General features: G+C 32.5%; 3 protein-coding genes across 3 annotated transcripts in view; 1 reads left to right on the plus strand and 2 right to left on the minus strand.

Moving 5' to 3' along the window:
* LOC106677064 (rab GTPase-binding effector protein 1) overlaps positions 1–6376 on the plus strand; it is a gene marked incomplete in the record, with an annotated part of 26305 nt that extends 19929 nt beyond the window's left edge. The window contains 5 exon segments of the mRNA XM_067050395.1: positions 13–148; positions 1837–1989; positions 2351–2425; positions 5091–5266; positions 6246–6376. Coding sequence (XP_066906496.1) covers positions 13–148; positions 1837–1989; positions 2351–2425; positions 5091–5258 — 532 coding nt within the window.
* A 3595-nt stretch (positions 6377–9971) lies between these two features.
* Positions 9972–14022, minus strand: LeuRS (Leucyl-tRNA synthetase). Its single transcript, XM_014414748.3, has one exon. The coding sequence runs from the start codon at positions 13660–13662 to the stop codon at positions 10153–10155; it is 3510 nt and encodes a 1169-aa protein (XP_014270234.1). The 5' UTR covers positions 13663–14022; the 3' UTR covers positions 9972–10152.
* A 1410-nt stretch (positions 14023–15432) lies between these two features.
* LOC106677062 (uncharacterized) lies at positions 15433–25879 on the minus strand. The gene is made up of 6 exons (XM_014414749.2): positions 25626–25879; positions 22349–22448; positions 22046–22088; positions 20611–20774; positions 20177–20392; positions 15433–15630 (listed from the first exon to the last, which is right to left on the minus strand). Exons 2-6 carry the CDS (start codon positions 22433–22435, stop codon positions 15514–15516), a joined length of 627 nt encoding a protein of 208 aa, XP_014270235.1. The 5' UTR covers positions 22436–22448; positions 25626–25879; the 3' UTR covers positions 15433–15513.
* Positions 25880–27369: the final 1490 nt, after the last annotated feature.

Raw genomic sequence — 27369 nt, forward strand, 5'->3', positions numbered from 1 at the left:
TGCAATCCATAGGTCAGAAAGGACCCAGTTTGAGCAGGAAGTGTCTCGTAGACAGTCGAAGATCTCACAATTAGAGCACAACAATGCTGAATGGCGCCGGCAAGCGGAGCAACTTAAATCTATTGTATCATCATTACAAGCCGACAAAGTAAATCATTTACTATTATTATTATCATTACAAGCCGACAAAGTAAATCATATACTATTATTATCATAATTACAAGAAGACAAAGTGAATTATTTACTTAATTATAATATATCTTATTTGTTAATTTAGACTATTCTTTTTTTATTTTGTTTGTTTGGTTTTATGTAGTTCTGGTCTAAGAGTCCGGGTGAAAAAATCAAAGCTTTCATTATCTGAAAACTTTGATAGCACGTTTTTGAATCTTTATAGCATTCTTGCAATAATGAGAGTCTGCCAGTCATATCATTATACCTGAAAAAACCGCTACTATTTGAAAATTAATTTTTCAAATTCAAGAGCTCCCTATCTTATAATATATAAGTACCTACAACACTAGAAAACATAAGATAACATCATTTAAAGTAGAGTATATTTGCTAAAATATGAGCCCTAATAGAGCTACTTAAGTTCAATAGTTCCCAAAATATTTTATATAAGTAATATTTTATACAATTTCGTTACATTTTATACAATGCCATTTTTCAATTTCAGGGGCTTTTTAAATATTGCTCCATTAAACTATCTTAAAGTCTTCTCTTCCCATTTTAAGCTAATATTTCAAAAGCGATATAGGACCGTCGTTCCCCAGGGAATCTTAGCAGGGCGGGTCCAGCAGGAAAGGATTGCCTTTTTTCCGTGTTATGATCTCCTCTTGTGAGATTATGACATGTTGTACATTGACCAACCTACTCGCTATAATTGTCTGTTTAAGAACCCAGATAAGCAAGGCTACGATGGAGGGCGGGAGTGGAGAGTTTTATGCTGTTTTTCAATTTCAGGCACTTTTTAAATATTCCTCGATTAAACTATCTTAAAGTCTCCTCTTCCCGTTTTAAACTAATATTTCAAAAGTGATATAGGACCGTCACTCCCCAGGGGTCTTAGTATGGCATGTCCGGCGGGAAAGGATTGCCTTTTTTTTGTTATGATCTCTTGTGAAATTGTGACATGTACATTGGCCAACCTACTCGCTATAGTTGTATAAAATATTTTGGTAATCAAAATCATAAATTGATGTTTAGAAGTTTAGTCTAATAAACTAGAAATTAACATCTTGTGAATTTATTTTGGCAAATATCATGAAAACCACAACTCCTATGAAGATAAACATCATAAACTACTTTATTGCACATTAAACGAGCTTTAATTTGAGTGCTAACAGACGTCTGTAAGTCCAATGATTCCCAAGATATAGATATAAAAATAGCTCTCTTAGAGCTCATATTTTATCAAATTTACTATATTAAATGATTGTATACAACCGCCATTTTTCCAGCCATCATGATCCAATTGGTAGACTTTCTTTTCTTTATTGGCAATGCAATAAAGATTCAAAACAGTGCTATCAAAGTTTTCATCAGATAATGTCAATTTATTTGCTCGGGCTCTTGGAGTATTGACAGTATTCTGTTCCTTTAGCTAAACAGTAACTTTGAAATTGGTTATATTAATTTAAATAAGTTCCTTCTGTTCTGTCTATAAGAAAGGGATATTTTCGTTATTGAATTTTTTTAAAAATAAATCCTTTCTTTTATTTCATTTATTCATTGAATTATTTCATATTCTGAACTCTCATCTCTAGTGTGGCATATTAATGATTAAAAATTGTATCAATTGCCATCCATAACATATAGATGTCATTTATCTAGAAAAAACTTGAGGATAGTGAGAACGAGCTGAGGTTGAGGTTAATCTCGCTCCAGACAGGCTTAGAAAATGGAGAAGCTGTCCAGAAAGATTTTGTCCGGCTCTCGCAGTCTTTACAGAAGGAGCTGGAACGTCTTCGTGGCCAGAACAATGTTGTAAGAATTTTTTTTTTTTCTTTTCAGCTTTTTAACTAACCAAAAGTTATCTGAATTATTACAGATTAACAAAAATCTCTTAATTAAGATTTAATTTGTAGGATTCTGTAAGGGTGTAAGAGTTCATGCAATGAACAAATATACAAACAATTCATAGTGTAATATTATAAGAATATTGAAACTGTATATAATAACATATAGGGAAATATAGTAATATTAAAATTAAGAATGAATTATAAGATTTTAAAATTCATTTTAAGTTGAACCTCCACAATCGGGCCTCTATTCAAAATTTCTGTACTACTTTCATGTAAATTATAATATATCCAATATATTTCTAATTGTTATGTTTGTGGTATAGTTGAGGTGGGAGCACGAAGAGGACGTGACAGAGTGCCGAGGTTGTGAGCAGCCTTTTAAATCCACCAAAGGAAAGGTAATGTTAGCCTGTCATATTTCATTCCTATGTAGGGATTATAGATTTAGTTTTCTTATGATGTATTTATTGTTGGCCGTGCATCAAGCGGAAAAGATAATTGATGAGCACGTTCAGGAATAAAGAATGCTATTTATACTTATTTTACTGTATCGAATTTCAGGTCTTCTTCAGCAGAAAATATAAAAAAGATAACAACCATGTTAGAATAAAAATAAAAGCAGTCTAACTAAAACAATATTACAAATTGTATGAAAGACATCAATTTAACGTTTTAAGTGTACAAGAGAATATGCAATAATGTTCACATGTGCCATATTATTCAGTTGCCTTATTACTTTGAAAGAATAAAAATAATGAAAAAAATTTAAATTAACATAACATCTATTAATTTAGATTGATATTCAGATGTGGCATTAATAATTTACCTTTTAAAAATAAGGCCTTCCGATGGATGCTTAAGAGGACATTAGTCATGGACTTTTTTTTTTAATATCTTTATTGAAATTTACAACTGTATATTATATAATACATTGAATAAATTTTATCTTAGTTAAAATGGAGTTTTACAGGTGTGTAGAGCAACTACCCATTGTTAGCACTCAAATGACATTTTACATGAGCTGGTACCGTGGCCATCTTCTTTTCAGAGTAACATTATTAAATGAAAATGTAGGGCAGTCAGTAGGTTTACGACGAAGGGTAAAGGTTATTTGATGGGATTTGTTGGAATTTATCTTAATGCTCCAATTACGACACCATTCTTCGAGGGCTGTGATATGGCATTAGATAGTTTAGGATACAATCAAAGGGTTATTATTAACAGCGAGCACACATGTGTCATCGGCATATGTGTTGAGGATAGTGTTAGGATTGGTTGGAATGTCAGCTGTATAGATGGTGTAGAGGATGGGACTGAGAATACTACCTTGGGGAACACCAGTGGACTGAGAATAGAGGGATGAATAGGAACCATTGTGGTTGACTTGGAATAATCTATCAATGAGATAGGAACGAATGATGAGAAAGTATGTAGGAGGTAGGAATTTACGGAGTTTGTAAAGCAGTCCCGGGTGCCAGACTTGATCAAAAGCCTGTTCTACATCGAAAAAGACTCCCGCACAGTACATTCCGTGCTCCAAAGAAGACAAGACTACGTCCACCACACGATGACATTGCTGGATAGAAGAGTGGGATGTTCGGAATCCAAACTGGTGATCTGGGATTATATGATTGGAATCCAGGATAGAGTATAGGCATTTCAAAATGAGTTTTTCAAGGATTTTTCCGATGATCGGTAATAGAGAGATAGGGCAATAGGATGATTCTGATGAATAGGTATTCTGGAGGCTATTGGGGTTTGGGGATCATTTTAACTATAAATAATTTCCAGGAGTCAGGAAAATATGTGGAACGGAGTATGATACATTATACATTATACATTATATATGTAGGTGAGGAATAGAATGGCTTTCCGAGGAAGAAGTTTTAGAATGTGGGATGTTATTAGGTCGTATCCAGGGAGTCATAGACTAATAGTGAAATATTGATATAGGTTTGCCTAAAGAAAATGTGTTCCTGTAATATGTTATTTTAGTAACCTGTGAATTCACCATTTATCACAATGCTGTTGGGCTTCATATTTATAATATTTGGAATAACATTGTTCCGTAGATTTCACTCTTCACAAGAGGACAGGTATTCACTCAAAATTATTGTGACATAAGTCATATGTCAGTTGAAGCAATAAAACAAAAGATTCGATACTGATTGTGTGAACTTCTCTCTGTGAAGGTACCTTATATCCAAACCAATAGCAGCTCCATGTACTCCCATTCTTGTCAAAGAACTTCTGGCCAAACAGCAACAATCCGTGTTTGTATTATATTATATAAATATATACTTTATCACATGTTTGTTTTGAAAGCTGACAGGTAAATAAACATATTAAAAAAAAACAAAAACTTTTTCTCACCAACCCATGAAGGACCAGGAGTTATGTAAATTGAAAGGAATTACTATTTTGAGACCAACAGTTGTGCAGGGAGGTGATTTGGTTAGGATTATGCTTGGCTATCAGGTTTTTCCTCTTATTAAGGGTATCCACTGTATTGAGGCTGGGTATGCCCCATGAGGGTCTCCCGACTCCAACGTTGATCCACTTTATAAGTAACAGAATAAACAATTATCAAGTATAACCGTCCTCGAACGCTACCCCAGGAGATAGGAGTCACAGTGTCTTACTCATCGAGTTATCCTGCCCATTAGATAAATACATATTATAAAAAAAATTAGATTCATGATATGTTACAGATCTGCCAAAATTATTACCAATAAATTTTTCCTCATATAGATCTTAATTTTTTGACCCTTGAATATTGAAACCACAAATTAGTGAACCGTGAATAGGGTGCTTTAACTTCATTATATTATTTTTTATAATACATAATAAATTATATATTTTGAAACTACGCATTTATTTTCATTATTGCTACTGTCCATTGTATTTCACATAGTAGGCATGCTTTGGAATTCTTATATCTATTGGCATTATTTTTTGTTGTTAAATAGTTTTCATACCTTTTTGCAAAATCTATGATTTAATATGTTATTTTTTTGTCTATATTTGCAGATTTAATTTATGTTTTATATTGAATATTTTCAGCAAAACTGTCGCCATTGCGGCAGAATCTTCTGTAATAGCTGCTTAAGCCATAAAGTGTACACCGGGCGTAACCTTCGTGAGAGTCGGGTTTGTCAAGTTTGTCACACCCTCCTTGATAGCAAGACAGCTCCGTATTTCAGTACCGGCCCACCACCTCAACCCAACTGAACTTAGAGGTTTGTCATCTCTGATATTTTATAACATCAAATTATTGATAAGTTTTTTGTTATTTTAGTTAATTGTCTAATAGTCTAAAGTTCAAAGTGAAAATTTTTGGGAGAGTCAATCATTTGTTGACAATTTTATTATTTCAGGATAAGGAAATGGAATTAGATTGAGGAAAATCTCTCTTAATTAAACTAAAAACATATCTCTTTTATTCATCAATTTCCTTTAATTTATAGCTGAAGTATGATACAAATAATTTACATTATAAATTTTCTAGATAACAAGACCAATAAGACCTTATGAAAAACGAGTGGATACCTGATGATATGTTTGTATTTGAAAAAATAAATTAAAAAATATGGTTTGTAGATATCACAGAACTTAAAATGCTTAATGATGAAAATAAGAATACAAAAAAGATAAGGTTAAAACTGGTTGCCATCTTAGCTATTGCAAGTCCAATTTAGATTTTTTATTTTTATAGACAATTAAATTACTTTTTAGATGAATGGTTCTAGTGTTCCTAGAGATGTATAGTTTCGAAAACAATTTTTTTTTAAACCCCATCTAGTCAAAATTTATCTGAACCCAATCTTATTGCACATATCCAGCGAAGGAGAACCAACATTAATAATTTCAGGTTATAGACATTGTCGGTTTTAAGATGTTATATTTAATTGTCATGAGTGTTTTTTATATTTATTCACTTTTTTTTTTTACCCATTTTCCCTTACAAAATGGGATAAATCATATAAATTTTTAAAAATATTTGTGTTTGAAAGAGCTTATAATATTTATAAATATATTTCTGTTGTGGTTTCTGATTCTTTAATCGCCTGAATTATGGATGTTTTTTGAGTTCCATTGTAAAAAAAATTTCAAATTTAGATTAATCCTCAATTAATCCAAAAAAACATGGGGAGTAATTGTTTTACTTGAGAATAATTTCTTACTAAATGTTTTTATTTATTATGGCTTCTGTTTCAGAACTGGGCAGTAATATGAAGAGCTTGCAGCAAACCTCTGATGAAGTCTTCACAACCGCTGTGGAATACTCAATCTTAATAATGTAAGATTATGTGATATTTTATCTTTTAAAGAATGTACGAAAGAAATTTTTTTTATTAAAAAAAATATATATATCCAGAGAATAATAAAAAAAAAGAAATATACTACTTGTATTATATTATTCAGAGACATTATTATGTAAGAATAGAAAAAAAAAAATTAAATCCAATATTATTGTAAATAAAAACCATATTACAAGCTTATCTGCATTTCTTGTACATATATAAATAAATATAGTATAAATCTATTTGATTTCACTTTTCTTTTTTTTATTAATATATTTTAGGGGAAAAGCTCACAATGATATTAAAATAAATAAGATTATGTTGATTTGTGTCTTGCTTTTTATCTCACCCTTTTTAATTATTGAGATAAAAAAAAAAAATTAAATATATACTTTAGGCTTGTTACAATGAAATCTGTCTTTAAACTGATGGTTAAAACTTAAAAGTATAGGAGTTGAATACAGAAAAATCGTACTGCATATGTTAACGCCATGTATATTAATTAAAAATTGTGAAATACCAGGGCCCTGTTTTATAATAAAGTACTAGCTAATACTATTAGTCTTGTCAATTTAACTTAATACAATTACACTGACTTGTACAATAGTAACTTGTACTTTAGTACTTTTTAACTAATAGTCCTCCATATTATGAAAAAAAATAAGTATTAGTGTAATAAACACGTTGTTTCGATACTCGTATTTTAAACTAATACTATTAGCTTTCATTATGAAACAGGGCCCAGCTAGTAGGATTATTTGCCTCAACAATACTACAAATGGTGGCCTAAGGTCAGTAGCCTAAGTATAGTCGCCCTGTTGAGTAGCCTACATACAGTTGCCCTGTCGACTTCGTAAGTACAGTCGCCCAGTCGACTTGGTATAGTACAGTCGCCCCAGTCACTTTACTCGTCACCTGACCTTGCTGCATGAGATCATCGGAGCGCTGTATGGGCCCACTTACGTTTATTAAAAGCAGCATGTCGTCTCCGACCTTTTCAGAACGGACCTCCAGACATCCGACCCATCGGAAGTTCATCCATTGTAAATAACAATTTTGTTTTTTATTGTAATTTTTCTTCAAAAGAAGGAATTTTTTTGATGTGGTTCTATATTTTTAGAAGATTTACCTTTTTTTTTTCTTTTTTTTTTTAATTTAGGGTTGTTTTTGTATTTCCTTTACAGATAAATGTTTCGATCCGAGCCAGCATTTCTTTTGGTTTTTTTTTTGTTAAGCATTCCTACAAAGAGACAGAGTTGATATGAGGTGGCTTAACAGCATATACCTATGCCAGTTGGATCTTAAACATATGCCAGTTTGATCTTATACATATGCTAGTTTGATCTTATATATATGCTAGTTTGATTTTAGTTTTGATTAGTGTTGGAACAGAAAAGCCATACTCGTATCTATTCCAGTTTGATCACGGTTTTGACTCATATTGGGACAGGCCTAAAAATAACTGATAAAATATTATTTGAGGATTTCAAAACAAAACTTCAAGTTTCAGAAACAGCAGTATACATTTAACTAGTGACCATTTTGTTCAATTCACTCCATGAAGGGGTAACATCACGTAAATGCCGGGCCAGAGGTATTACATCAAAAGTTGGTGAAAGATTGAATTCGTAGATAGTTTAAAGCACTCGAAAGTGACCCTTACACGCTATTATTGAAGTGATACAAATACTGAAAGTATTAATGTGTTTGTAAGATAGGTATTGCTAGAGTGAAGTCTTATTGTTATAGTCCATTTTTTAAGACATTTTAACATGTACTATATTTTAATTTAGATTTAGGTGAATCTTTCATCTGGAAGCATTTAATAATTAAAAAAATAGAACTAACCTCACCAACAGATCCTTTTCATTGGAGTTTGGGTCTTTACAAACTTGTAGCATTTTGTATAAGTGAGCTTTGAAGTTACTGCTACTGAAGGTTGTTTTTTGAACTAGTACCAGTAATACATAATACATAAAAACGATTTCAGTTTATATAAAATCTTAAATTCTTCTGAGAATTGAAAATCAACTTTTTCAACAAAAATTATATTTATTCTTCATGAGATACTCCTATTATAATTTGTTAATAATAATTGTCCAACAATGGATATATTTGCTTTTGAAAGAATGCTCCTTAATTATTGTAACATCATGGCAGAAAAAACTTAAATCTTCAAACTCCTTTCTGCTATTTCTTTGTTTTATCAGTTAAAGTAATAAAAAATATATAAAGTAAAAAATCTTGCAGTGGAGGGTGATTCTGCTGAAATCACCTCCTTGCACAACTGTTGGTCTAGTAAAGCACTGCACCTCTGCCCCTTCATGGGTTGTAGCGGCACAGATTTAATTTTATTATTAGTAAAAATTTACTTGAAACAAATTTTGCCTCTAACTTATATCCAAAATAAAAATCCCATTGAATGCTTATTTGTATATCAATCATATCTTTGGACTCTTACACAATCATATACTCTTTTTTATAATACTGCAGACTGTTAATTCAGTCAATGTATAGTTCATTCATGATCAGAATCTTGAGTATAAAAATAAAATAATAATTATATATAACATTAAACTAATAATAAATGTAAAAATTCAGAAAATATATAATAAATTAAATATTAAGTATTATCACTTGAACATAAATAACTAATTGTACTTATACGCCTAAGTTCCAAAGGGTTTATTCGTTAAAACTTTATTATATTTAAAATTATGAAGATGGCCAGGGGTGCAGTCAAAAGAAAACAAAACATAGTATATCATTGTCGAAACAATGATTGATTGTTTATATGCTCTCAACTAGAACAGCCCTGTTAAAGTTCTGCAAAGTGAGATGAAACATTAGCAAATAAATAGTTGCTAGTTATTTTTAGTTTTCTTTTGACTGCACTCCTGACCATCTTCATAATTTTATATAATACGGTCAATTATTATTATAGACACTTATTTTCAGGATTCCATTAACATCCTTTATTCACTTCTTTATTCTTTTAACATTTGAACGTTTTGGGCTCCTCTGCCCCTTATCAAGTCCTTATATTTAATTTGTAAACATGTGTCATTTAAAAAAAAATAATCTTTTTATATATTCCCAAATGAATATGTCCTAATTGTTTTTGTTTTTTTATTAACAAGCTTATTTATTAATTTTTATTATTGCTGTTTTGAAACAATGTTTGCCTTCTCAATTGCACTTCTCTCCTCCTGCCCTGTACACTTACCTTCATCAGGTAGGTAACACCTATTAGTAAGGTTGAAATATTTTTATAGAAAATCCTGTAATAATTATGTTATAAAATAAATAGAATAATGAAGAGTTTGTTGATTGAAGATTTTTTTATCAGTGAGTATAAAATTGAATCTTTCTAAAGAAGCAGAGGTAAATTAGTGGAATAATTTTAATACACTGACTACGAATAATCATTTGATTAATAAGTGTATATGGTAAAAAAAAAAGGTAAATATAAAATTAATTGTTAATATAATTGTACAAACAACTTTTTAAATAGTTTTATGACATAAATGTTGCCGAGTAAATTATGATGCAGAAGATGGAGAAATGAATTGCCAATACATAAACATATAAATCACTGAGGAACTAATAAAGGAAGTTTTAATTCATTAAATATGTAATATATAATAAATTAAATATTTTATTTTTCATTTTTTCCTACTGGAGTTAATATTACATTGTTGATTTCTTCATATAAATATAAAATCATTAAAAAAAAACAGAAAATGAAATTATGTACATAAACAAAATAGCAATGCTTTAATTGATAATAAATAAAAAGATACTTTTATTTATATTATAAGTTATACATTAACGATATATATAACTGACTCTCCTAATTGGTAAATGTTTCCATTATCTGCTAGTGCAATCATCTTGGTTGATAGATCAATCTTGAGAACAGAAGAAGGATCTATGAGTAATTTGCCTATAGTAGCGTCATCAGCGTTGGGCATAGAGCGAGGACCAAGTTCTGGATCCTGCCATCGCCACAGCTGTGCACTGTGACCTTGTTCTAGGGCCAACAGAGAACTAAGTTCTTTAATGCTCATTTCATTTCGAACTTGGAGGCGCTGGGTGAAGTAGCCACTGCGCGGCTGTGGGTTAATGCACTCTATGGTTAGTGATTGGAGCTTGTAAGTGAAGATGATGAACGGGGAACCAGGAGTAGTGTCCTGGCGCACTCTCTCAGGCGCTGATGGATCATCGTTGGTCAGAATATCCATTCCCTCCAATTGCAATGACTGAACAAGATACTTCTTATTGGAAGAGAGTATTGAAATCTCATCAACATCAGCAGTAACAGCCAACGCCGAGAGACCTTTCTCTGCAACCTTTTCCTTCATCGCTTGAACAAATGGCATCACCCTCTTCCCATATTTTTTCAGGTCTTCATTCTTCATCAGTTCAACAGATATAACTTTATTATCAGGAAAACCACCTCCTTTGATGTACATATTTTTTAGTGTTATTAAAATAGTCTCTTGCCATTTCGGAAAGGTTTTTGCCACATAAATTGTCGCATAATTAATTTTATCAGAAGTATTATCCTTCCCTTTTTTTTTACCCTGGGAAGTTGCTTTTAATTGGAGCCTAAAAGAGTGTGTAGTTTCCATTAGGTAAGCTGATGCCTTGAGAAGAGATTGGTCTATTTCACCAGGAACAGGCCAGCGCGCTGTGACCACAGATGATTTCTCCCCTATAAGTTGGAAAATGTGTTCTGCTACATGAGGACATATTGGAGACAACATTATTGACTGAAGTCTTATAAATTTCATTACTAGGTCAAAATGCATACCATCGTCCATTGCTAATTCTCTATACCTGTCACGTACTGTTTGCATTTCAAAAAAGCCTGTTTTCAAAGCTTCTTTAAACAGTAGTTTTTCATAATTCTCTTCAGTTTCTTTTAATTTTTGATTAATTTCATTTTGAAAAACTCTATCATAGAACTTATCCACTGGTCCCTTTCTTAAGGTTTCCTTCTTGGAAATTATCTCCTTAACCCATTCAATGAACGTATACAGTCTTAAAATACCAGCTTCTGCAACTGATTCGACAAAGTTTGCATCTTCTATGGTATCTCCAGCATCAGCTAGAGCAAGGCGCATTGCATCAGCACTGAACTTTTTAACGCTTTCTGAAAGTGTCATGAAATTGCCTTCAGATTTTGACATTTTTCTTGAATTCAACAAAAGGTGGCCATTTGCTCTAATACCTCTTGGCCACATCTTTTCATTATCATCCCAAATCGCAGTATGGTTATAAATAAAGAATGTCAAATGGTTCTGAATCAAATCTTTACCAGATACCCGCAAGTCTACTGGGTACCAAAATTTAAACTCTTTCTTCATTTTCTCCAAATGAGTTCTAGGTATTTTACAGTTACTTGGGAAGGGTTTATCAAGAAATATAAAATCCCATACATCAGGAGTCATTTGTTCTGCTTTTATTTTAAACTGATTAGGTTTATCGCCTCTTAAAGAGTTTCCCTGAATGAAGTGTGCAATAGTATAATAAGCCATATATATGGTCGAATCTGATAGTGATTCGATGAGCCATTTATCATCCCATGGCAATTTGGTACCAAGCCCATATGTCCTAGAGCAAGCATACTCATGAAGCCAGTTTAAGCAGGCTTGAAAATTCTTCCTCACTTCATCATGGTATGTATTCATTCGATTTAATGCAAGTTCGGTTCTTTCTTTCCATTTTGGTTCCCCATAATCAAGATACCATTGGTCGCACAATGCAACAACACATTCCACACCAGATCTTGATATGATCTCCTTCTCAGGTTCATAATAAACAGCTGCTTGAGATGTTTTGACCAATTCTTCTTTTAAAATTTGCTTGACTTCTTGTACTTTTTTCCCCTTATGATCTCCAAACACCATTACACCATCGTAAAAACCTTTTAAATAACAAATATCTTTGGCTTCTTTCAATTTCTCTTTATCATTTTGACTCTGAATATTGAGTTTTTCATACATTGTCACAGCACATAAATTTCCTAATTCTGGTACATCAATTATAGGAAATACTTCATACGGTAATACCATCTCATCAGTAATGCCATATTTTTCTCTTAAAGGTCGCTTTTTCTTAAGATCTTGGAAGGCTGCATAATCATCAGGAGAATCTGAAGGTACACTTGTTACAATGCCAGTACCCTTTTCCTGCAAAATAGAAAACATGGGAAGGCTGTATATGACTTTATGTATAGTCATAGGAGATTCAAGGGGGACAGCCAAAATATCTTCACCTTTTAGTTCAATATAGTCTCCAATAACACCATCACTTACAGTGAATCCTTGATAAGCCATATTTCTTGCAGCTCTTTGAGTAGATACGATAACCTCATTATTTTTAGTTTTAAATGCAATATAATCAATATTTGGATGAATCCAGCAATTAGTTTGCCCATACATAGTTTCTGGTCGTAAAGTTGCAGCTACAAAAAATACATCATGATTTTTGAAAGATGCCAATTTCGGAGGTAATTTAACAACCTTCATCTTAATTAAGGTATATTCCTGAGGTCCAACACCTTCACCAGAGGCTCTATCATGATCCATACAAGGTTGGCCATCTCGAGGAGAAAAAATAGTATACCGCTTACCATATTTGATTTTATTTAATCGTTTTAGATGAAGGAACTGCCACCTAACAAAGGAATCAAAGAATGGATTTACATCAGTTGTAATGAAAGTTCTTCTCCAATCAATATGAAGCCCAGTAGATTTAAGATCACTAATAGCTAATGGAGGAAAATAATCCAACCAATACTCTTCTTGAGCAAAATTAGCAATTTCATTGTCATCAATGCCCAAGCTTCTCATAATATCCCACTGATATTTAGATACAATACTTTTTGCTACAGCTTTACTTTTTTTTCCTTTGGACTTGTCTAATGGAACACTACTTTGTTCCTCTTTCACGCTAACTTCCTCAATCTCCGAAGGAAAAATCGGTGGGTTACCAAATAATTCTATTTCACGCTTAAGTTTGTCAGCACATGCTTTAATAGGCATTCCGGTTCCATGGAAACCAAAAGGAAATAAGACATATTTCCCTTTGAGCCTATGGTATCTTACAGCGAATTCACACTTGGTCAAAGTAAATGTATGGCCTAGATGAAGCCTTCCATTCATATATGGGAATGGAAAACATGTTATAAATTTATTATCAACAGAGGATTCTAAATCAGATGGAGCATCCACTTCATGTATCTTATCCTCCTCCCACTTCCTCTGAACATTTCGTTCAATCTCTTGCAAATATTCTACTTTGAACGTTCCCTTTCTCTCCATTTTAGCTGGATATCGCGAATAATAAAACGAGTGATATAATTATCTATATACACATACTGAGCACAAGTCACCCCTATCACATGCCAACTCTCTTCATATAACACACTAAGTGTAATGATAGTTCGCGAACGGGCGTTCAGAACGATAAGGCAGTCATTGTTATTTAGATATCATTCCACCACCAAGACTGACATATAGCCCAAATATTAGTGCTGAGGGATTACGAACGAGAGTTGATAAGCTGGTACTATAACTCAAATGTTGTCACTTTATTTTTCTCTTGTAATGTTACGTTTACATGTGGGATTATGCATGTAAGTCTCACTCGTGATGCCTAAAATAATAATAATAATCTTCTCCTCATATGTCAGTAATAACACCTGTATCCCGAATAGATAACCAAGGTAATCTATTCAATTTTACTTACTTAGAAATTTTTTAAAAATTTTGCAGATGTTTAGTACTATATCTTTTTGATAAAATTGTAAGCTTCCTAGATCAATGCTACGATCTTCTATTCCCCCTCTCTTGGTTTTTTCAAGATCAGCCCATTTGAAATGATAGCCGTTGAGTCACCGCTTAGGACTGCTATATTTGTGATTATGACCATTTTTTGTTTCTTTTGAGTACAATCAGACATCCTGTGGTCCTCTGGTGTCATTATTTGTTCATCTCAATAAATTTGTATAGGACGTTATTCAGAGATATAGCATACCTCATCATTGCCCAGTATCCTCAATGTTCTGCATATGTTTGGTACATTATTATGGCTCATTATGTAAAATCTCCCAGCCCGTATCGCACTTATTTGCATCATGATGGATTCATATCACTTTGCACCGTCTGTAGCTGAGCGAGTTACAGAACCAACTTTGACTGGCTCGTGATTGTAGCAGCACCGGATCAAATCCGGCATGGGAGGGGGGTCGACTTTTATTTCTTTGGTAGTCCCACGAGATGAAAACTTGACTCCCTCCTCCCTAGAATGTCAGAAATGACCAGGAAGGGGGATCATAAAAAATAAAATAAATAACAATGTAAAGATTTAAAGACTTTTAGCATAGGCGATATTAATCAGTGACTTGGTTGTCTGTCAGAACGTCTGGTAAATTACTTTCTTTTTTTGAATGGAATATAATCCAGCTGCGGTAAAAAAAAATCAAATAGTAAAAAATTATACTATTTTTATTGAGCCAACGTTTCGCCCCACATTGCAGGGCTTCGTCAGGGCTGTTTTGACGGGAGTCAGAGCGACTTTCTTTTTCTTTTTTTTTTTCTTTAAAAAACCTTTAAAACTATAAAACTTGTTTAGTTTAACTTCTGTTATGTCAATGGGATCGGAGGATCCTCCCAGAGCAGCACACCCTGCCCCTATATATCAGAGTTAATTGAGTCAGATTTAGAGCATGCGCTAATATTTCCTCCTAGTATAGTATAGCCGTAGGGCAAAACACAGAAAGTAACCAAGTAATGAACCCATGACTCTTTACGGGTGTAATTTTTTTTAATGCAACATACTTTTTTTTTTGTTCTAAAAGGTTCTATAATTTTTATGATTATTTTTCACTTCTTTGAAAAATATCGTTCCTAACGATAAATAAGTCATATGGTTTTTGAATTCAAATCAATCTTATAAGTTTATTCACAGCCTAGTCTTAGCAGACTGATATATCAATTATATTTCCTAATATAAATAAACACACTCGTAAACTTAAAAACAAAATAGATAATTGTCAACATTACATTAAGTTTAACATAAAATTAAAAAAACCCAGTTTAGGAGCATTTTTATTATTTTACAGCTGAAGTTTTCCGTTCTTCTAGAAAATGAAAAACTTTCTGTTTTCACCTCTAACGAATAAGATGTATCAATAGCTTCTGTGGTAAACCTTTTTGAGATGCTTTCGACCCCAAAAGAAATATTTTTAACCTAGGAAGTTCTATTGATCTCGGTATCCGCCCATTACTCTGCGACATTTGAAAACAAATTAAAATAAAGGATACTTATTGTTCAGTTCTAAGCTATACTAAGCATTATTTTTTTTTTCATTAAGATCATCTACATCTATAGTCAATAATTAGAATTAAATATTCAGGAGTAGGGGAAATAAAATGTCAAAAGCAAACAAAATCTGAACCTAAAATCTGACGATATATCAGTATAAATAAGTAACTGACGTGCTGCGTCAATGTTTATTAAATTAATCTTTAAAAGTCAGTAAGGAGATATATCAATGAGCGGAATCACAAGTGATCTGCCTATATTTGAGATTTACAATCGTGAGATCACTGAGGGAGTGTGAATATATAATGCAATCCTAATGATTTGACAGGACTTCATCGAAGTGGTCGAAAGTGATTCAATATGGTGTAATAGAAAAGGTAAGATATTATAAAATAATAGTTAATGTAACATGGGTTTGGAAACTGTAATAATAGCTCTTATTTTTCTTCAATTTAGTTGTAACTTATTGTTCACATCTCAGGATTGGTCAAAAACAAGGAGACAAGGAGAGTGGAAAAATTGAATTTTGAATTATTTGTGACAAAGTGGGTTACGTGGAACAGTCAGGATTAATTAAAAGGTTTCCTTTAAGGAATGAGAAATGTTGTGAATGGATAATGTTTCAATACTTTGTAACCGATTTGAAAGATTTAGAGATGGGCTTGGAGTCAGAAACTGCTGTTAGGGAAGGGACTTCGTCAAAATAGTTTAATAAACTCCACTACAACTCTATGTGTCCAGGGTCGGCCCAATTTTATAATAGTGCACTGTTATTTGTATCCATTTTACAAAACCCCAATGGAGGAATTGGAAGGTGTTCAAATGCGTTTCCAACTTCTTTATTGGTTTCAGGAAACAGGGAAGCTCCTTCTGATTCTTTTAATAGGAATGCTAGGATTGAAAAGTTATCCATCATCGTAATCCGTCCTTCTGTACTCCATAGTATTGTGAGGTTCCTTCTTTTGCTGCCACCTCCATGTATCCATGGCCTCAATCAGTGTTCTCTCTTCCGAGCTTAGGTTTCTCTTATGGAAGACTTCTTTAATCCTATCGCATTTGATTCCGAGCCTACATCTAGGCATTATCCTTTTTCCCTTTGCTTCATAAGCCTATTTAACAAGACAATGGTTTGGCATTCTAAGGAGACAGCTGAACCACCTTAATTAGAGTTGATCTATTACAGCGTGTATTTGGTTAACTTCACGAAATGATATTGTTGTATAGCCTAGTTTTAGTGTTCCTAACATTGACCTAATCTGACCTAAGCCTTTATTTTATTGTAAGCCTTATTTATTGTTAAGCCTGCTACTTACTTTAAGTATTACATTTTAATTGCCTGGATCTCTCCTTTAAGCTTTATTGTCTCGAAAACGCAGAAGTCTATGTAAATCGTGGTACTAAGGTGGACTTGTATTTCCTCTCTCATTCCTTCTCAAGGAAGCCTTTATAAAGGCCAGCTTATTTAAAACCAGGCGTTCTGCTGCTTTGACGCGCTCTCGGGTTTTAAAATCTTTATAGCCCAACTCATGTAGATTGGCCCCCAGATAATTGAATAATCAACTTGTTTAAGTCTGACTACATTAATCGTGACTACTCTATTTAAAATTTATCTTCTTTAAATTGAATATAAATATAAAGTAAAAATATTATATGGTATTATGTATATTCGTTTGTAATTGACATTCTCCAATGTTGGTGCCATTTCAGTTACAGCGTTTTCTAAGAATGATCTGAAGCTGAATGAGAATGATTTTATTTTCTGTTATTAGGGGAGATTCTCAAGAAGAACCTTGAGACCAACATTTACATTGCATTGCGAGATTCTAATCATTAAGTATGATCTAGTTATTAAATGTATAATGCTTGTTTTGTCATTCCTCAGCCCTGTAACAAAACTGAAGCTGAATCTCTACAGGTCAATGATAGAGTTGGGCATGAGTTGTACTATGATTACACTATGATAACCATTAAATCCTTGAAGGATATAAAGTTCGTTCGGTAGGGTCCGAACCTGCAATTGCGAAGGGGTAGGCAAGTCCAACAAGTACAAGTCGTAGGTCCTTGGATGTAGAAAACCTCGCTATGCAGGGTTCGAGTTCGAGATCAGAAGATTCTATTGTAATCTTGATTTATTATAATAATAAATTTATGAATATAACTAGTTATTAATTTGTAATATCAAAGTATTTACGAGAAATATACCATTCAATATATGATATTTGCCTGACGATTGTAGTAGTGTCAGTATGTAACGGTCAATCGGCAGCTTGATCGATGACTAACTGATAGTAGCATGGTCGCTACAACTCTATACAATTAATACTTTATGCAAGTAATTGCAATTGCAATTAAAATTACTTATTGACTCGTAGTAATTGCAATTATGAATACATGTAATTTAACTCATATATGAATTCGGTATATTGGTACATATTTCTAATCAGCAGAATTCCTAAAAGAAAAAATAAATCGATTTTTTAAAGGCTCGGGGTCATACGAGTTTTTTTTTTCAGAATCTTCGAAAACATATAAACTGTAATATATAAAAAAATCTATACGCCAGCGCGCAATCTGGATATCATTTACATGTTTTGGAGCCATTTTAAAACAATTTTTGTTCTGTTTTGATGTTAAATATCTCAAATTACAATAACTTAGAATTATAAAAAAAATATACCTTCGCTTAAGAATGTATGAATTACAATTATTTATAATTGTAATTGTATTTCTGCAATTCCAAATTACAGTAATTGATATTACATATTACTTTTTGTCCTAAATGGTACATAATTTTCTTTTGTAGTAAACCTAACATTATCTCAAGTATTGGTTTAAAAGATAATTTAAATTATAAAAGCCCATCCTCTACACCATCTGTACAGCTAACACCACCCTCACCACTTATACTAATGACACATGTGTGCTCTTTGTTAATAATAACCCTTTGATTGCATCCCAAACTTTCCAATCCCATATCACAGCCTTCGAAGAAAGGTGTCGTAATTGGAGGATTAAAACAAATCCCATCAAATCGCCTTTACCCTTCGTCGTAAACCTACCGATTGTCCTACAGTCTACTTTAATAATGTTGATCTTACCTCTGTTGAACAGATCCACTACCTTGGAATATATCTGGACAAACGACTAACCTGGAATCCTCACACAAGACTGAAAAGACAGGAAATTGTGCTCGTCGATTTCGACTTTTACAGCACTTACTGGACAAACGGTCTAAACTTCCAATTCATTACAAAAGACTGATCTACATGACTGTAATAAGGCGAATCTGGACATACGGAGTTGAGCTTTGGGGCTCCACTAAACCTTCAAACTCCTCTCGTATCCAATCATTGCAATCCAAAATACTTCGTAAAATCCTCAATGCTCCTTACTTTGTCACAAATAAAATCATACATAAAGACCTTAATGTTCCACAGGTAACCGATCTAGCCCGAACCAGATATCACTCCTTCCATTATAAACTCTCTAGCCACCCAAACCCATTAGTTTCTAACCTTGCTTCCTCTACCATTCCTGACAATCCTCCGAGGCGTCTGTAAAGAAGATGGCCACGAGACCTGCTAATTTAAACGTCATTAGAATGCTATCAATGAGTAGTTTCTCTACACGCCTGTAACACTCCAATTTAACTGAGATCAGATTTACTAAATTTATTATAATGTACAGTTGTAAATAAATAAATATTTAATAAAAAAAATTATAAAAGAACACACCAATCATTATTAAATGTTTTGAACTCACCCGGTTTTTGATCAATCCCTAGCTCGTATAAAAATCGCTTCCCCGTATAGCATTATAAAGAAAAAATTTCAGACTGAATAGTTATTATGCCAAACTAGAAGGAAGCAAAGATAAAAAATTTGTCTCCTTCGTTCCCTTCTTTAGCCTCTTTACTTGGTTCCAGGATGTGAAGAAATATTAAAAATGTTTTAGTATTTTTAATGGAGGTCATTCCCTAGTCTTTATCAAAATCAATGCTAATTAGACTTAATTTTTTTATAATTCATAGTTTCGTAATATTTCAGAACCTCTTTTCATACAAGCTTATTATTTTTTTTTTTAAGCTTCTCTTAAGTCTAAAGATCAAAAATGGTTGATTTTCTCTCCGCAGACAGTCATTTCATAGCCTCAGTAGACATTTTCTGGGGCTAGGGCTAATTTTTCCCAGTTAAGTCCGTTCACTTCTACAAAAAACTTAAAGGGAAAAAAAGAACTGGTTACATACGGTAATTTACTTCTAGAATTGGAAAGTTGCTAAAGGGTATCATGGTGATTACTTAATTCCCTTTACCAACTACCTATAAAGACAAAAACAATTCTGTTATAATAAAACAGGTTTACATTTTATGTATGCTGGTTTGAATACATTCTACATTGAATGTAATTTTTATGATTAATGGCCTCCATCATGGAGAATCACAAAACTTATTCTGTTAGTACTATCTTGGTTTCTATTGTGATAAAAAAAAAGGGGTTCTAATTAGTTACCTGGCGCTTCTTCTCCCATTTGTAGGAGAAGACATGACCAAAGTTGACTCTCTTTTTAACGTCTTTACGAATATTTGGAAAAGGATCGACCGGTTCTATTGGGGCACCGCAACAGGACATAATAAGATTCGCCGCCAGCATCTTGTCACTCTTTTTATCCAAAATTTCAGGGCACACCTTGCACTCGGGTTCGGGTTGTACTGGGGTTGTCATTACCTAGTTGTAAGCCACACTTGATTATTTAGCGAAAGGTTGCCATAATCGTAAATAGGCCTCTTATTGCCAAGTAATTGCTTATATGAATATTATTTTTCATAAATTCAAAGGTTTTATTTATAAATCTATTCAACATATATGACAAAGGTAAGAGTTATGTTGGAAAACTATTATATAGTACAATTTTTTAAAAACTAAAGTTAATTTTAAACACTGACCATTTTTTCTTTATCTGTCTCCAATTGCCCAATGTAAGCATTATGAGCACCACTTGTTGTCGCAGGTAGAACGAAGATGAAAGGTTTAGGTTGGAGACGTGGTGGTATCGGGAGTGGCAAACCTGACATATCGGCCTCGGCTCTCTTTGCTCTTTTATCATTTCCTGATGGTTAGAACATTTATTTTCAAACATGCTTAGAATTTATGAATCATATTGATACAATTATATGTATAGAGATATAAATATTTGTTCAAATCCTAAGCTATATAAACAGTTTACAGTTTCACGTCCTCCCCTAACCTATACAGTTTTGGGGATTTTGATTTGATTTTCGAAGGCAACATAACAGTGACTTGTAGTCTATCTGTTGGAAGTATTGCTAATTATCTTACCTTCTTAAGTTATTTTCCAGTACTACGTACTCTGAAATATCCAATGGAATGGAATATAAATAAAATTACAATATTTTCAAAATAAAGTAAAATTTGCAGTGGACACTCCTTGGTTTGTAAAAACTGCCAATTGCATCGGGAATTACAAATGAATACAATAGAGGATTACATAAAAAAAAAAAAAAGTTCATGAAGTTCCACTCCCAGTTACTGACAGTTAAAGGAGCAGCGACCTACAACTTGGGAAACCCAGGCATAACCCGAAAACTGAAGGGCAGGCTGCTGCAGGAAACCCTGTTCATAAGTTCTCTATTTTATCAATTTTGTTATTGTCACTCTAAAATTTTATTTTCTCTTCATCTTTTTCTTAATTTCAATATTTTTTTCCATGGGAAGTCAATTATTTATTTTGTTAAATACACAAAGTGTCATTATTTTTTTGTTATTAACTTTACTTTACTTTTCTTTTATTAAGAATTATTATTTTAATCTATTTACTTTATGTTAATTTTTTTTAGTTCATAACGTTGTATATAATAGTTAGGGATTTGTATGAGTGTATACTCCTCCCCCCCCCCCGAAATCAAATGTTAAAAAAAATGAACCTCTTGCATTAAGAATGGTGTGGTAATAATACTAATACTTATTTTTTTCATGATAGGGATGACTATTAGTGATATTACAGGAATCAAAAAATACTAAAGTACAAGTTACTATCGTACAAGTCTGTAATTGAATTAAGATAAATCTACAAGACTAATAGTATTAGTTTGTACTTTATTATGAAACAAGGCCCAGAGAGATCTGGTATTAAATAAATAAATTTCAAAAAAATACTATTTGAGTTACTAGGCCGCACCCGGACACCATTTTCTCCTTATTAATTACACATTGTCAATCAACGATCTTCCAATTAGAACAACTGCAATATATTTATGTATAATATATGTTGTTTGCGTCGTTCATCACATGGTTATGTACACACTAGCTGAAATATAAAAGTTTATTTTTTACAAAAAATGAAAAAATAGGTTAGCTTACGTAGTAAAAGAGCCAGCAGAGCGTCTTGTTTTACTTTATTAAGCTGAAACATTTGTTATACAGATTAAAACAAGAGAAAACATTTTTTTTAATGAAGTCATATCCAATCTATAGGGAATATAAATGGGATATTACTCCTCACGTAAATCTCCTTCCTATACTTTTTTATAAAAAATTACTCGCAGAATAATTTACCAGAAAGTTAATTTAAAACAAAATTTAAAATGTAAAAGATTTTCATAAATTAAAAGAAAAATGAGAAAATATAATAATACCATAATTAATACATGGCTTGACACTAACCTGCTGAAATTGATGCAAAGCCAACCTGCCTTCAAGTAGAATTGGCCTAGATAGCGCCGTCAACAGCATCACAACAAAAGCCAACATTGCCACATTCAATCTTATAAAACATTTTAATGTTAACCAAAGAATCTTTTCTGGATTAAAATGTAGTTTCAAAATAACTTAAATATGTCTTTTTCAATGAATATAGATTATGTCATTCGTTTAGTGCAGAGGTTTCCGAACTATGCAACAGTCTGCAACGTGAGTTCTTTCAATCTGACCCACCACAGTTTATTTTGATTATATAATAAAATATATTCTATATTGTAAAAAATGATAATCAATGTTTTTACTTAATAATTTATTAAAAATTAAAATAACTGCCCTACATTATGAACTTTCTTCTTAAGGCGCTACATGTTGGCCACTTGCCTCAAATTAGAGACTTGTACAAAAGCTCCGCAAACAAAGGAACCACCAAGCGCCGTATCCACATGCTAGTGTTTTTCAGAAAGACAAACATGGCGGACGTACACCATAACAGGCAATATGTTTACTATTTTTATGTTTAAACTTATTATATTTAACAAGTAACAACAAAAACACCTATCTCCTAACAGCTCTCAGTAGCATCTAAACAAAGAACGATAGTAGAGATGCTACACAAGCGCTGTCCATGAACCCCCTTTGAACTGTGTCCAAAAACCGACTCACGACGGATCGGAGAGGCTTGTACAAATGCTCGGTAAACAAAGAGCGGACCATCCACATGTCAGTGTTATTCAAAGAGGCAAGCATGGCGGACTTACAAGTGGTTTCAGCCATTGCACTGGGATTATATTATTTTTATTAAAAAATAAAACGAAAGGAGATAAATATAAATAAATAAGATTAAATATAAAACTTATTATAAAAAGTAACAACAAACACCTTTAACCTCATAACAGCTTTTAGTTACAACTAAACAAAGAACAATGGTGGAAATGCTACACGAGCCCCCTTTTATCTGAGTCCAAAAAACCGACTCTCCATGGATCGGCAACCAGCTTAAGCCAACCAGCCAAGCCAAGCCACCCATCCACATGCTCGCGCTTGTCTGCGTTCCCCATGGCTTGGCCAACATGTAGAGGCCCCTTTATGTAACCTTCAGACATTTCCCTTTAAGCTATTCGAGCTGTAGCAACCCGTTAAAGTTTGTATATTTTGTATTAGGTGATGTGAGATTCCTTAAAAGTCCTTCTAATGACATCGAGGTGACATATCGGACGGAACATTTTAACATAAATGAACAATATGAGAATCTTGGTAGGATTTAATCATGGTAGAACTGATTTAAAGTCATGGCCCTATTTTAATCCTATATTGTAGGAATTTCACGTTTTTGCAAGCATGATATGTATTATGTATCCATACTATTAGTTTGAATTCCGTAAAATAAGTAGTATAATAACTGAGGCGTTGCTTCCATTACTAGCCAAATCCATTTACCTTTTTTTCCTCTCCCTCAATTGTTTTTTTCCAGATTATCATAATGTAAAAGGATTTCTTCCAAAAACTGTTTATCTTATATCTTTGAAATCATATGTTCTTCTACATTTATACTACTATATTCAGAGAGGATAATCCTCTTGGTTTTAATTAATATATTGTATTGAAGTTAATAAATTCATAAGAGAGCCCGCTCAGCTACTCATAAGATGCGTCAACTTATAAAAGTCGACCAGGCATATAAATAATTAGGAGAAGGCATTGGACAGGTAAGGTAAATGCAAATACTCGAGAAAAATACAAAACCCTTTCAATCAGTAAAGAAATTTGAATTTGCTCAAAAATTTTTAAAAAAGATTTAATATTATGGAGCAAAGTCCTCTACGTGGAAGAATTGAAAAAACAAAGTCTTCGGCCTTTGTGAAATACGGGGATATTGGTGTAGTAGATTGGATGCATATTCCTCTATGTCAGTTCTTGGAACTACATAAGCATTAATATTAACCATGTATTTTATAAAAGGTGTAGTGAATAACTACAAAATTTAACACTTTGAAATTTTGGGACGAAATTTGAGAATAGGTGTGAAAAAATTGAACATTAAAAACAATATCAGGATGACGTTCCCAATACATGAGCACTCTTGGTGAAAGAATGGCTGATTTTTAATTTGACAATCCTTAAGCTCCTAAACCCTTCTCTATCATTAGATAATAATTGCATATCTTCGGACTAAACTCGAAAAAGAAATAAGGAAACACAAATTTTCAAAAAGGGATATTTAGAAAAAGCTTTATGAAAAGAATGGTGTAATATTCCTTCGGGTTTACTAAAAACCTGGTTGAAATTGGCTTATGAAGTCATTAAACGAAAAAGTTTAGAAAACAAACAGTGAAGAAGTCTTAATTTTTTTTATTTTCGCCTCCTTTATTTTTGTTTTTATAATTTAACTTATAATTTTTTGTTGTAACTATGTTATTTTTATTCAGAACCATGATATATTTATACAAAAATAAATAAAACCTTAATTTCCATTAACAATTTGGGGAATAAAATAAGGTTGAAATATTTTTGTTTATGAGCATCAATTTCATGTCGAGTTGGTGTATGTCAGTCAAGTATTTTTTTCTCAACTCAAAAAAATGTTTAAATCTTTCCCTACTTACAGGAAAAATAAGGATATTTTCAGCTGTCAAAGTACCTGGGTGTTGCCAAAATACCTTGCGCGCCGATTAGTTTTGCAGCGACTAAAAATCTTGTTAATACATCTTTAACATTACCAAGAGTGTGCTTAAGGGAAGCCCTCATCAATCCTAATGATCGTATCCTGATCTTCCACGCCACGAGTTGGTCAACACTTTTAGAGGAGTCGTCGGTTATGATTACTTGGGAGCTCATCTCTATAGAATCATAGTGACAAATGATCCTCGTCCATTATATTTCGTACAGGACATGACATCCAACCATTTATATGACTGACATCGCCTCGAGTTCATGAGAAAAATATCAAAGAAGATGAGACCAAGTGGTCGAAATTTGCAACACTATAAATGAATATAATGTAAATAGTCATATAATATTATATTTTAGTGTATACCTGATGACAGAGCAGAACACCAAAACGTCGATATTGTAATGTCATAAATTTTCAAAATAAGTATTTTACAAAGAAGATATTAATTTTCACAATTATTACCAATAAAAAAGCATAAATTGTTCCAAAAATATATAATAAAAAGTTTCTTAAGAAAATAAATGAACAATCCTTATTGTACATGTACGAAAAACACTTAATTACACCTACCTCCTAAGTCTTGTCAAAAATCCATGTAAGTCGGTCCTGGTAGGTATACTTAAGCCTCTTTAACTGATAAGAGAAAAGTATTATGCAATAGAGATAGATAGCTCGTATAAAATTGATCCTAACATACTCTATTTTCACCGGCTACGAGATACATTTGACCTAGTGTCTTAAGGTTTGTACTAACTTATTGATCATTGTTGACACTACCCTATGAAACGGATTTGCTATAGTGCAATAAAATATTATTGTATTAAGCATCATTAAAACATATGGCTAACTATGGAGATGCTATTAATCGAATTGTTCATTTCCAAAAACCACCCAGTCATATCATATCATTTAGGTGGTTTTTGGAGATGAAAGACTACACAAGTAGTCACATTGTGTTATTGACTACATTAAACTTACTACAAGTTTTATTAATCATACTGTTTTGCTTTTATAGTGGTATACCTGACGAAAACAATTTTTTTTTTTGGTTTTTGGCATATTCCATGGATTGTACCGTAGTCTAGGGTTAATTTTTGGCATATTCCATGGATTTCACCAGAGTCGAGGGTTAATTTTTGGCATGTTCCATGGATTGTACCATAGTCTAGGGTTAATTTTTGGCATGTTCCATGGATTGTACCATAGTCTAGGGTTAATTTTTGACATACTCCATGGATTGTACCGTAGTCTAGGCTTAATTTTTAGCAACCATACTAGCTTCGAGTAATTATAATGAATTATTAATCGATATATAATAATTGTACATTTACTGATCTGGGAAAATGAAGACTGAGATTACATGCTTTTATAAGGAAAGTCCACGAATCTGAACACAATATTGATTTTGGTATTACACTCATGTCCCAAACGTTTTTCAAAGTTCATAATATAGGTTTCTATTATTAGCATTCATTTCAAAACCCTATTTATTTTTTTTTAACATTCTGTTTTTTTTTGCTATGTTATAGCTTACTCAAAGCCTCTTATTTTTAAACGATATTCTTTAGTTTTTCTGCAGTGTATCGTGGCCTAAAATCGTAGTTAAGCTCACTTTTGTTCATCAGATCAAGTTGGAATTTGGTACAAAATACGTGAAAACGATGATTATGCAATATTATATTCTCATCAGTACTACCGATTCGGACCTTGATGCTGATGAAAAATACCCGTCCAGAGCCTTGAAAATACCGTTTTATCTGACAAATACCTGTTACATTTACATGCTCTTGGGGATTCAGTGACGTCTATAACTGCAACTCTTATGATTGTACTGTCGCATTAACTCTGTGGTGATAGTTGATAGTACAAGTAGTAGTACAGAAGCAAATATCACATGACCTGACCCTCCTTGACAGTGAAATATCTTATAGTTTGAGTTATTGCAGCAACAATTGCTGTCACTACCATGGTGTAACTGTTTGATAGTTAGAGACATGACAGCACTTATTAACACTTAAAATTTTATCAACCCCGGGCTCCAACAATAATCCGCTTATGGCAATATAAAAAAAAAAAAAACACGTTTATTTAGGTAAACTGACTTCGATAGGAAAAATAATTCTGTCTTCAAGAAAATAAAATAAAAAGGCAAAATATCAAACTGGCAAGTGAAGATTCATTACACCAACTATTCTTTGGTACAAAATAATTTTGTTGTTTATTAATTTCACAAACATCAATGTCCTGAACTATCAATTGAGAATCCTACTAGTCCAAGAAAAAGGGTCCAACAGAAAATATTGATAACTAATTA

The sequence above is a fragment of the Halyomorpha halys genome, unplaced genomic scaffold, assembly GCF_000696795.3.
Source record: "Halyomorpha halys isolate HHAL.00 unplaced genomic scaffold, Hhal_1.1 Scaffold85.1, whole genome shotgun sequence".
In the NCBI taxonomy this organism is placed as follows: Eukaryota; Metazoa; Arthropoda; class Insecta; order Hemiptera; family Pentatomidae; genus Halyomorpha; species Halyomorpha halys.